At 45.0% G+C, this 12499-nt stretch overlaps 1 protein-coding gene and 1 long non-coding RNA gene across 3 annotated transcripts in view; one reads left to right on the top strand and one right to left on the bottom strand.

The window, feature by feature from the left end:
- The window catches only part of Znf512 (zinc finger protein 512), a 16512-nt gene that overhangs the window by 3525 nt on the left and 488 nt on the right, over nt 1–12499 (bottom strand). The window contains exons 2-11 of the mRNA XM_031355906.1: nt 12224–12328; nt 11859–11942; nt 11055–11179; nt 10273–10359; nt 7663–7761; nt 6978–7145; nt 5150–5341; nt 4572–4673; nt 2830–2892; nt 1685–1783 (exon numbers count right to left, since the gene is read on the bottom strand). Coding sequence (XP_031211766.1) covers nt 1685–1783; nt 2830–2892; nt 4572–4673; nt 5150–5341; nt 6978–7145; nt 7663–7761; nt 10273–10359; nt 11055–11179; nt 11859–11942; nt 12224–12328 — 1124 coding nt within the window. The remainder of the gene's footprint in view (nt 1–1684; nt 1784–2829; nt 2893–4571; nt 4674–5149; nt 5342–6977; nt 7146–7662; nt 7762–10272; nt 10360–11054; nt 11180–11858; nt 11943–12223; nt 12329–12499) is intronic.
- Nucleotides 4202–12499, top strand: part of LOC116079833 — a 23168-nt gene continuing 14870 nt past the window's right edge. Inside the window, exons 1-4 of one of the 2 annotated variants that reach the window (XR_004114164.1) lie at nt 4202–4644; nt 8873–8960; nt 9208–9295; nt 11349–11474. This is a non-coding gene — a long non-coding RNA (uncharacterized LOC116079833). The remainder of the gene's footprint in view (nt 4645–8872; nt 8961–9207; nt 9296–11348; nt 11475–12499) is intronic. The other variant, XR_004114165.1, reaches the window with a different exon arrangement.

The raw sequence follows: 12499 nt of genomic DNA on the forward strand, positions 1-12499 counted from the left end.
GAAGAAGGAGGAGGAGGAGGAGAAGGAGGAAGAGCAGAAGGAGGAGGAGGAGGAGGAAAAGGAGGAGGAGAAGGAGGAGGAGGAGGAGGAGGTGATGACGACCAAGGAGACTGGAAACAAATGAATGAGGAAGTGAATGGAAGTGAAGCCTCCCAATGACACGGTGAATGGTGCTAGCCACCACTGCCTGTGCTTAGGGGGCTCTTGAAATAATAATTGCAGAGCACAGACCAGTTTGAGACCCCCATCTGAACAAGTCAACTGTAAAATGAAAACTACCAAGACAACCCCGAGACACTGCAGGATGACTGAATGGATGAGGACAGTAAGAAATCAATATTCATCTTTTAAACTATAATAATTTTTGCATTAATTTTTTGTAAGTTCTCTATAAAAGCCTTTATACCTAAAAGATAGTATGATGACCTTGAACTCCTGATCAATCTGCCTCTACCTTCCAAGTGCTAGAATAACAGGCATTTGCACCCAGGCCTAGAGTAATTTGATTTAAAATAAGCCTCTCATTCAGAGCTGTTTTATGCAATAACATAAACAGCATTAAAAACTAGTTGTTAAGAGTTCTGGAGAGATAGCTCAGTGGCCAGGAGCATTGGCCGCTCTTGCAGAAGATCCAGCACCCACAGGATGATTCACAATCATTTGTAATTCCAGGTCCAGGGGAGCTGCTGCCCTCTTTTGACTACCAAGTGTACCAGACACCCACATGATACAGACATACATTCAGGCAAAACAGTCAAAATGATGATGATGATGATGATTGTAGAAGGAGGAGCTGATAACTAAAATATAGTTCCCTAATTGTTTCTTGATTGGGTTAATAAAGATGGCAGAAGCCAATTGCTGGATGAAGGATAAGGCAGGATTTCTGGGTCCCAGGAGGAAGAGAAAGGGACATGGAGAGGATTGAGAATGCGGACCAGGTGGTGGAGCAGATAGGAAGGACAGACTTGTAGGTCTCGGGGACCGATAGTTTGTAGCCTCCGTAGGTAGCTGCAGAGGCTAAGGAGGATGGAGCAGGATATTCTTCACCCAGTAGTTGTGTTATCTGGCTGGCTTTAAAATATTAAGGCTGTCTGGTATTTTTCATTCACAGTGACTCAGGTGGGAAGAGAAAGTAGGTTGCAGGGGTGGAACTCGAGCAGTAGCTCCAGGAGTTCTCATTAGCAGAGCCAGCCTGAGGAATGGGTGGCACTCGGGAAAACACCAGCCTGCAACATGGCTGTTCTCAGAGCATAGCCGGGAACTCGGGGAGAGCTCCCAAGAAAGAGTAAGTGTGTTTTTAAAATTACATGCAACTGGTGACCATTTAAAGACCCCAGACTATTGGCAAACATTAAAACATCTGAATGTTTTTCAGAAGAAAACACTGTAAAACAAGATCAAACATGTAATTTCAACCTGGTTCCCAAATGTTTCATTTAATCATAGGTAAGAGAATTATAGGGGCTCAAAGATGCCAGCCACAGTAAGCTTTATCTAATTTTTCTTCACAGAAAATTTCATTTACACTCATGTAATTTCAGACAGCATTTTAACTCTGACAAGTTCTCAGCACAAATTTCTTTGTCAGTCCTAGAACATGAAGCCAGGGGCAAGGCCAACTCTTATAGCCTCAAGATGGGGCACATAGGATTCCACACATTAGGGGAAGGTGGGAGCGCACCTCGGCATGGACGGAGTTAATGTGATACTTGACACCACTCTCGGACACAAATTCTTTCTGACACAGAAGACACTTGTACTTTCCAGCCACAAAGGTGCCCTGTTTCAAAGACAGAAAGAAAAGAGAATCATTTCAGAATTTGAACAGTGATTGTGAGAAAAGGAATAGGGAGTCTCTTAATCACAAGTCATGGGAAATAGTCCAACATGACAATATTATTTTACAAAATCTAGCTAAGACAAACTCTCACCACTGGAACCCACAGCACCATGTCACAGCCCGCCATGCCCTCCTTCCACAGTGTCCCAAGCCACGTAGTTCTACCTTCTCTGCTTCCTTTCACCTTGCTTTTGGGGTTGATTCCTCTCCACAAATCATCAAACACCCCAGGGTCATTAGAGATACCATGGCACAGTTCTTCCGACTGTGGCAAAGGGCAACTTGGAAACCCAGAATCCCATTGGCAATAACGAGTTTAAGGACTCAGAAACTCTCCCAATGACACTGTCCTAAGCGCTGCTATCCAGATCTGGCTGAGATGTCTACAATGTCCTTGGTGCCTTCAACTGAGACTTCGCTCTCCCTGCCTGAAGTACAGGTTTCAGTGGTGCTTATTTGTGTGAGAAGAAACTTTTGGATGGGAAGTGGCACCATTTGTCATGGCTCATGGGCTGTAGGGCAGCTGGATCAACAAGGAAAAGATTCAGGGAGGTAAGTACTTGTTAGCCTGACACTCTGTCCTGTCCTCCATCCCCTGAGGCCAATAGAGTCCCAGTGGGTTGGTCTGAGGATCTTCACCAGTCCAAACAACTTCTTCTTAGGAAGATTATGGCTAAATACAGCAAGGTAGGCCCACTGTGTGAGGACCAAGGCAAAGAAAGCAAACTCTGGTTGTGATTCCAAATTCATAGACTTTCCTTCCAGTTCCTTCAAGTGGTATGACATAACTTTGCTGACCTTTTCTGTATCCCAGATGAACCTGTTGCCCAACCCAAAGGGACCAAGAATGTCTATGATCCTGAAGCCAAAGGCAGCCTCCAATGATGGTCAACAGGAAGCTTGGCTGTCCACCTAAACTGAGCTCTCTTCTATGCCAGACTACCAATGAGGATACTTTAAGAGAGTATATAGAAAATGTTACAAACCAATGTACAAGAGCCCAGGTGAGCTTTAAGGCCAGATACACTACTGTAGACAGCCTCACAACCCTGGAAAAGAGAAGCAAATGTAAGTCTGTGCCATACAGAACCCTTCTCTTAGCAATATAATCATTTACACTGACCAATTCCACATTTGGAGGTATAAGATCAATCACCAGCACCATAAACCAAATAATAAACAAAACAAACAAACAAAACCTGACAACAACAACAACAACAAAACTCACAAAAACTCACACATGAAGGGTACACAGGCAAGAAACAGGAAAGAGAAGATGATAAAGAAGATGAATAAGGCTCCAGGAAGTCTAAGCTATTCCTTTACCTAGTCTTCTCACTGCTGTTTAACAGAACACAGTTTCTTGTATGTATGTATGTGTGTATACATATATGTATGTATACACACATACACACATATGTATATAGATTTCTGTCTTACTCTGTTGACTAAGGCACCATTGACTGAGGCATCTTACAAAAGAAAGCATTTAATTGGGAGATTGCTTATAAGTTCAGAGGGTGAGTTTATGACTATCATGACAGGAAGGATGGCAGCAGGCAAACAGACATGGTGCTGGAGCAGTAGCTGAAAGCTTACATTATCCACAAGTTGGAAGCAGAGCCAGAGCTAACTGGGGATGGCATGGGCTTTTGAAAGCTCCAGCCCTGCCAGAGACAGATATCCTCCAGCAAGGCCACCCCTCTTAGTCCCTCCCCAACAGTTCTTCCAACTAGGAACTAGGTACTCTAATCCATGAGCCTATAGGTCCATTCTCATTCAAACTTCCAGAGTTCCCATGTGAACACTTGGTCCCCATCTGGTGGTACTGTCTGGAGGTTGTAGAACCTCTGGGGAGTGGATCCTTACTGGAGGAAGTACATCATGCTCACCACTGCTGCTATCCTTCCCACTGTGGTGCTTTTGAATATGCTTGGCCCAGAGTGTGGCACTATTAGGAGGTGTGGCCTTTTTGCAAGAAGTGTATCACTGTGGGAGTGGGCTTTGAAGCTCTGCCCAGTGTGGAAGAGTCAGTTCTCATGGTTGCAGTTAGATCAAAACTGAGAACTCTCAGCTCCTTCTTCAGCACATCTGCCTGGATGCTGCCATGCTCCCACCTTGATGATACTGGACTGAACCTCTGAACCTGTAAGCCAGCCCCAATTAAATGTCCTTATAAGAGCTGCCTTGGTCATGGTGTCTCTTCACAGCAATGAAACCCTAACTAAGACACTCACCATGATGGACTCTGGTCCTGTTAGAACTGTGATCCCAAAACAAACTCTTCCTGCTGTAAGTTGCTTCTAGTCATGATGTCACAATCACAGAAACCTAACTAATATCCTGTGATGTCTTTGACTAAGAAGACGCTATGGAAGGATGCTGAAGAAATTGTGGCAATGAGACCTTAGAAGAACTGAGTCTTTTAGTTTTGTGTCTCAAATTAGTCAAATACATCCCGTACTACCTATCCAGCTATCCTGTAGAGAGATAGAGACCACATAGCAAAGGACATTGTAGTCCCATCTGAGGCCTAGTTCACTGCTCCCATGAATGATCTCAAATGATACTGCATATGGCAGTAGAGCTGTCCTGATGACTGACAGGTTTATGGAGGTACCCAGTTCTGAGCAAGCTAACTGCTGCACGAGTCCTCTACAGTGAAGCAATCAGTAAGGAGTACAGCAGATGCTTAGAGGCCTTTACTGATAGGACAGAAGAGAATCACCTGATTAGGACACTGGATGCGATGGTACTTCTTGATATCCGTCTTCCACTTGTGCAGGACTTCCTGGCTAAAGGTAGGTAACCCAGGGCGAGTATATTTTAACTAGAATACAAGAAACATTGGATTGCAAGAATGCAACTCCCAATCAGAACAGAATATGCTCAAAGCTTTACACCCACTTTGAAGGGGTGGGAGCAGGAGAGTGTGGTGGCACTCGTCTTTAATGCCAGCACTCGGAAAGCAGAGGCAGGCAGATCTCAAGACCAGCCTGGTCTACAGAGTGAGTTCTAGGACAGCAAGGATTACATACAGAAACCCTGTCTTGGTGTGTGTGTGTGTTTGGGGGGGGGGGGAGGTGAGAGCGTGTGAACTTTTGTATTTTTCATCAGGTACATCTGTGTGCCTGTGTGTGGGTTTGTGTGTGAGCACAGGTACCTGCAGAGACCAGAGAGAGGCTTAAGATTCCCATGGAGCTGGAGAGCTGGAGTTACATACAGGCTGCCAAATATGGGTGCCACACAAATCCATACTGAAAAACATTCTACAAAATACTGATTACCAGTGGCACATGACCTTACCTTCCGGTCATCGGGTACCAGGTCCTGGAGTACCTTCCTCTTTGGCCATTCCTTGGTTAGTTCAGCAGAGGCCAGCTCCTGAAGATGGTACACAGCTATCTTGGCAGAACGCCGCTGAACTCGGCCTCCACCCTTTGTCTCCAAACTCATCTCCTTTAAACAGTCTGGTTGTTCTGACTCTGGGAAGAAGACCTGCAAGAGGGAGACATGAAAACATGGCTCACAAGTGGCTTCAGTCACAGCCAGATTAAACACGATGCCCTTCTTTGCAGGATGAAATCTGTGATGCTAGGGGAATAGAGATAGAGATCCTCAGAGTTTCTTGGCCAGCCAGTCTAGCTAACAAAGCAAGCTCCAGACACTCAATGTAGACCTGACTTCAGCATGCATGCTCACAGGTATGTATGCACACCTTAACATACATGTTTGCACACATACAAACACATATCCCCACCACATATGAGGGTAAGGCGGCAGGAGAAGATAGCTCAGTCTATTAAGTTTGAGTACCCCAAACGCACAGTAAAAATCCAGGTGTGATGGGGCACCTTTGTGATCACAACACCAGAGGAGAAGAGACAGCAGATCATGGAAGCTTTCTGGCTGGCTAGAGAGCCTAGCAGAAAGGCAAACTCTAGGCCAATAAGACCCTGTCTCAAGGAAAAGAGTGGGCACTACTAAGGAATGACACCTAAAGTTGTCCTCTGTCCTTCAGATACACCACACACACACACACACACACACACACACACACACACACACACACACCCCTGTACATATATACATAAATATTTACATGTGCAGGAACACACACATACACAAGCTTGGAAATGTAATATAAAAATAGTCAAGACATACACAAGAAAATGAAGAACAGAGACAGATTCCCACAAAAAATTCTAGATAAGGGGGAATGTTTTAGTTTTAAATATATATGCTGAGGGTTGGAGATAGCTCAGAATTAAAAGCATTTGCTGCTTTTGCAGAAAACCTAGATTTGATTCTCAACACCCTTACGGTGGTTCACAACTAAGTAAGTCCAGTCCGATGGGACATGACACTGATTTCTATGGGCACTAGGCACTCAATATGGTGCACATACATACACACAGGGAAAATTCTCATTCATGTAAAATAAAGGTACTAATTAGGGATTGTGGAGATGGTCAATGGATAAAGAACCTATCACATAAGCAGAAGGACTGGAGTTTTACCTCTAGCACCCACATAAAACCTGGGTAGGCAGAGCAGGCCACCAGGAATCCCTAGCACTTAGGAGGTAGAAACAAAGGCAAGCTGGCTAGCTAGACTTATCTAGAACTGGTGAGACCCTTCCTCTATACATGAGTGGAGTGATCAAGGAAGACACCCAATGTCAACTTCAGACTTTCACACACATGCATTTCCATGTGTGTGCATCTGCAAACACATGTGTGTTTACACACAGGAAAACACATATACATGCTGTGGTGGTTTGAATGAGCATGGCCCTCACAAGCTCTGATGTTTGAATACTTGGTGCCCAGTTGATGGGACTGTTTGGGAAGGATTAGGAGGTGTGGGTTTGTTAGAGGAGGTGTGTCACTTGAGGACAAGCTTTGAGGTTTCAAAAGACTCTTGCCACTCCCAGTTAGCACTCCCCTCCACCCCCACCTTCTAGTTGTAGATCAAGATGTGAGCTCTCAAATGCCCTGCCATGATGAACTCAACCCTCTGAACCCATGAGCCCAATTAAACACTTCCTTGCATTGGGGATACACAGAAGACACAGGTAGGAGTGACAGGCACAGCATGCATCCTCAGTAGCTACAGAAGAGTCAATACTCACAGGTCCATGCTCTGACCTCATGTGGTATGCCAGCCCAGCCTTGGACCTATATGCTTTCCCACAGTGGTGACATTTCAGGGTCAACTTCTCCAGCTCTGAAGCCTCTTTGCCGCACTTTCTGACATGGTACAGATATCCCATGATGCTGGTGAAGGTACTGGAGCAAGTCTGAACACAGGAAAGAAGCCTATGTTAGAACTGTATAGGTTTCACATGATCCCTAAATTGGTCAGAAATCACCAAGCACCACAAACCACAAAAAGACAGTGAGACAAGACATTCACTAACATTTCCCACCAGCACAACCCTTCTTCTCCTTGACAATCGTGCCTAGGAGCCAGTTGGCAATCAGTTCAGTGGTCACTGAGCAAGTATAACCACACACCTACTCCAGGTCAGAACTTGAACTGTGACCCAATCCCACCCTGCTATTATCTAGCCAGTAACGTTGAGCTCCTTGCAGAATGAGCTCATGAAAGGCATCTTCATCGTACTAAAGGATGGTAAAGAAGCCCCTTGGAGAAGAGGGCAAGAACTGCAAGAGATCTGAAAAAGTAGTACCACCCTATGCCACCAGGGAACAGAGGAGCAAGAAACCTGAAAGGGAGGCAGAGGACCAAGGGGAAAGAACAACAGGAAGACAGACCTGAGACTCCAGGGCAGAGTCTGCCGCCCTGACTCTTACCTCACGCATGCACCTGAGCTTTCCCATTCTCTTTAGAACTGTTCGCAGTCTCTCCCTCTCGCTTGGCTCATCTACTTCATCTCCTGCCTTCAAAATTGGCTGGAAACAAAAGAAGCAAATAAACATGATCCGTGGAACAGAAAACAAACAGCCCCCTCCAGAAAAATCAAGAATTGAACTATGAGCTATACTGATATTGTTGAGTCTGAGTTCCAGCTCCATTTTCTGGATGGCATGAAGTAAATATAATGCAAACTTGAGTTCTGATCTCTACCCCCTAGTACAGGATAACTTAAACACACAAATACCTATGATCCAGCTCAAAAAAATCCATCCTGTGTTATTCCAGTAATGAGTAGTCTTACACACTCTCCTATGAAGTACCAGATCCAGATCAAGCTTCACTGAACTATCTGTACTAAGTGAAAGATACCCAAACACAGAACACCAGCCAAGATGGAAAAGCTAGTGACTTACTGGCTCCTCATCCCTGCATCTTTATGCCAAGATCTACAGCAAGGATTAGCAGCAGGAACTGGAAAAGTATTTCAGGATGGCCTGCTGCCCTGGCACAGCGTATGTGACCTGGGCTTCCAAGCAGCGTGAAGGAGTACCAGGTGTGGGCATGCTGCTTTGGGCATCAGCCTGCACATCCTCTGTGCAGCACCAGCAACAAGTGCTCTGAATGCAGCCACAGGAGCTGGGTGGGACAGCCTCACATGGCCTCACCGTCCAGCCTAGAATCTCCGAGATGCTTCTCCACAGCAGTGAAGACTCCAGTGGTGGGGTGCTCCCTCTACGCACCCCTAAGAATTCCTACCCAAAGAGGCCAGCTTCTCTTCCTCTGTCCTGGGCTACAGCACCCAGAACTTCCAAGCTGTCATAGCTGCAGCTGGGCCTTAGACTTCCTATATTCCAACCTTCTGCCAGATGCTCCATCCTCCCCAGGTTCCACAGAGCTCTCCTCAGTCCTTGAAGCCTTCTGGAAATTTCTAGTCTCTCACTAGACACAAGGATACCAAGATGGAGGTGGCACTGTAGACATAGACAAACCAGGCCTAGGATATTTCTTTCTTTTGTTTTCTTTTTAAAAGATGTATTACTTTTCTCCCAAGCTAACATTTTTATTGATTATTTGGGAATTTCATACCATGTATCCCAACTATACTCATTCTCTGTTTTTTGCATGTACCATCCTCTAATCTGCTAGAGACGTCTTTGCTGTTTTCACTGAGCTGACACAATGCTATTGTTACTGTTCCCATATCCTCATCCTGCTGTCTGTGGGTCTCCAGTCTGTAAGTGGAACTGTTGCTCATGAGTGTATTTCCTTCCATGGATAACTGCTCACAAGCTCTTTAGGGGCCCCAGCTTGTTGTCCCCATTCCTAGCATTCTAAGCAAAAAAGAAAAAACAAATCATTGTTTCAGACGATCACTATGTAGCCCTGCCAGGTGGCCTTGTACTAGCTACCCTCTTGCCTCAGCTTTCTAGGAGCCTGTACACTGTGAAACCTGTTAACATTTGCTCTGCTCCTTGTCATAGTTTTAATATTCCTTTCCCTGCTGATCAATGGATTGGACATTCTCACATGTTAACTGAGCATCTCAAGTCCTCACATGCAACTAGAAAGGTACAGTAATACACTTCTGTAACCCCAGTCCTTGAGAGGTAGACATAGTAGGGTTAGTAGTTCAAGGGCAGCCTCAGCTCCACAGGGAGTTGGAGGGCTAGCCAGGGGTATAATAAAACTGATCTCAAAATAAAACAAACAGCTGTCAAAGGCTCATGCCTATAAGGAAACTGACGCAGAAGATTGCTGAAAATTCATTGCCAGTCTGAATTTGTGAATTTCAAGCAAGCCTGGACTATTGGGGAAAACCTGAGGAAGAAAGAGAGGGAGGGAGGAAGAACAGAAGAGAGGGATTTTTATATCATTTCTGGTGTTCATGAATTATACAGCAATAAACCTGGGTGTGTAAGTATCCCATACGGTGTCTTATACTCTTTCAGCTATGTGCACAGGAATGGTAGTTCTACTTTTGGCTTTGAGGGAATCTCCATACGTGCTTACATGGTGGCTCCGTCAATTCACAGTCCCACCAGCAGTGGATAAAGATTCCTCTTTCCCCACATCCCTTGCATTTTTAAAAATTAATTTAAGGGCTGGCTCAGCGGGTAAGAGCACTGAATGTTCTCCCAAAGGTCCTGAGTTCAAATCCCAGCAACCATATGGTGGCTTACAACCACCTGTAATGAGATCTGATGCCCTCATCTGGTGTGTCTGAAGACAGCCACAGTGTAATTATTTACAATAATAAATAAATCTTTAAAAAAAAATTAATTTAGCCAGGCAGTGGCAGTGCATGCCTTTAATCACAGCACTCGAGAGGCAGACGCAGGTGGATTTCTGAGTTCAAGGCCAGCCAGGGCTACACAGAGAAACCCTATCTCAAAAAACCAAAAAACAAAACAAAACAAAACAAAACAAAACACGTTTCTTTTAAATAAATACATATTTGTGTTTTTGTATGTATATCTGTATGTATGCATGTGTATGTGGATACATAACCATCACATAGGCTCACAAAGAACACAGGAAACTCTTACCAAACTATTATGATTGGCCATGACATGATACTTCATTCCTGCCAGTGAATGAAGTTGTTTCCCACAATGATGGCAGGTAAACATTTCCTGAAAGAAAAAAAAAGTCAGTGACCAGTGCCTGAATGTTCAAACGAGAAACAGAAAGCCACCAAACACCATATCTGGGCCAGTCACTAGCATGTGCCACTCCTTACTCACTGTGTTATGGCTTGAACCTGATGTTGCCACAGGCTCATGTGTGGAACACCAGGTCCCCGGCTGGTGTCACTGTTTTGGGAGGTTGTGGAACCTTAAGAAGGGAGGGGGGTCTGGCTGGTGGAGCAGGGTCACATAGAGGCCTCTGGAGTTTATGACCCTGCTTCCCTCCTGGTCTGAATCCTGACTCAACTGCCCTGTGAGAAGCTCTGACCCAAGTGCCTGGTACCTGCAGATGAGTCACTGAAGCCAGTATGGTTTCCTGGCCACTGAAGGGCATCTACCCTCACAAACCCTGAGGCAAAGCAAACTCCTCCCTTTAGCTCTCTGGGTCAGGTGTCTGTTCACAGTGACATAAAATAACGAACACATTAAAGCAGTTGTCACTTTTTTCTGCATTCCATGTGCACACATTACATCTAGTAGTACAATTAAATAAACATGCAAACCCAAGCCTGTACATGCAAAGTCTGTTTTCTCTACTGCACAATACTACCCCTAATTAGCTATAATACTGCACACAGTACCAGAAGTCTATAGTTTAGAAAAAAATCCTAACAGTCATGAAATGCCACAAAATAGCTGACCTGTTTGCAGTTTTCCATGTGTTTCTTTAAACCCTCTATAGTCTTCCTCCCCACTGCCTGGCAGGTAGGACAGGACACACTGCCTTTATCCATGATCTCTAAGTACCACTTTTCCTCCATACTGCCTACAATGGAAAGAATGGGACACTGTAATCTGCAGCATTCTTCAGAAACAAAAAGCTTAAGTCCACAATTGAGGGAAATCCTGTAAGTGGTTTTTTTCTTGGTAGATGACAATGAATACACTCTTGTAGTACATGGCTTCTAAACATAACTTGTTTCCATTCACTGTAGAGTTTCAGAAACTTCTTCGAATTTCCCCATGAAGAAATCCCATCTGTGGCTCAAACCCAAGTCCAATGGAGTGAATCAGAACTGGGGGCAACTTTCCAGATCACGATGTAAGAAAAAGATACTGAGGTAGGAAAACTTGCTGTCTGAGATTTTTTTCTATGTGCCTGAGACCATGATAAAGGTTTTTATGATATTTTAATTTCATCGTTGTAATACTTCCTGCCTACAAACAAGGAAACCAAGGGTTGTACAAGGGACAGACGTAGGCAGCTCAGAAGGTATACAGGGACAAAACTTAAGCCAATGTGACCTCCAAACCAGCAGCAGTGACTGATTCCATGAACTGCAGGTGAGGCTTGGTGGTAGATGACTGCCCATCAAGAATGAAGTGCTGAGTTCTCACAGAGACAGAGAGAGAAGGGAGGTAAGAAAGAGGGAGAAATAGGTGACAGCCTCATCAGGTACATCATCCCTCACAGAAATAACACAGATATTCAAAGGGATGAGTACCTGCTGCATAGACTGGTGGCTCCTTCCGAACCCGACGAGCCTGGGGTTTGGGGTGAGGTTGAGCTTTAGGCCGCTGCTTCCTCCCTGCATAAGATGGAAACTCAGAAACCTGAAACAGGTCAACTCCACAAATCCCCTTCCCCTTCTCTGCAGCACACTAGGCCACACCACTCCCTCAACCTCCTGACCTTCCTTTCACACAGGACAGAGTGAAAGGATACAAGAAGGTGAGTGAAGATCAGTCCCTCACTCAAATTCTAGGCACTCCAAAGTCAATCAACCCTACAAAGCAAAGGCTTTCTCCCTCCAGCCTTAAAGGGTGAAGCCCAGTCTCCCACGGAAGGACAGACAGCGCAGGACCCTACCGTACAGCTTGTGCTTCTTTTGAGGAAGCTCGCGATAGTCTTCATCTTCTTCCTGCTTGACTTTCCTCTTTCCTTTGGCCTTCTCCTTTTCCTTTTCACCTGTGCCTGACATTCCCCACAACAACAAAGCAGTCTGTAAATGAACACTTGGGCTTGCCTTCAAAACCTCATCACAATACCACAAGGCATGGATCTCCACAAAACGCAACCTCACAGAACAGCTTGGAGAAACTTGGTGGGAATTGTTTTTAACCCATGGAGTCTCCCTCTTCCCTG

This window comes from Mastomys coucha, unplaced genomic scaffold (assembly GCF_008632895.1).
Source record: "Mastomys coucha isolate ucsf_1 unplaced genomic scaffold, UCSF_Mcou_1 pScaffold6, whole genome shotgun sequence".
In the NCBI taxonomy this organism is placed as follows: Eukaryota; Metazoa; Chordata; class Mammalia; order Rodentia; family Muridae; genus Mastomys; species Mastomys coucha.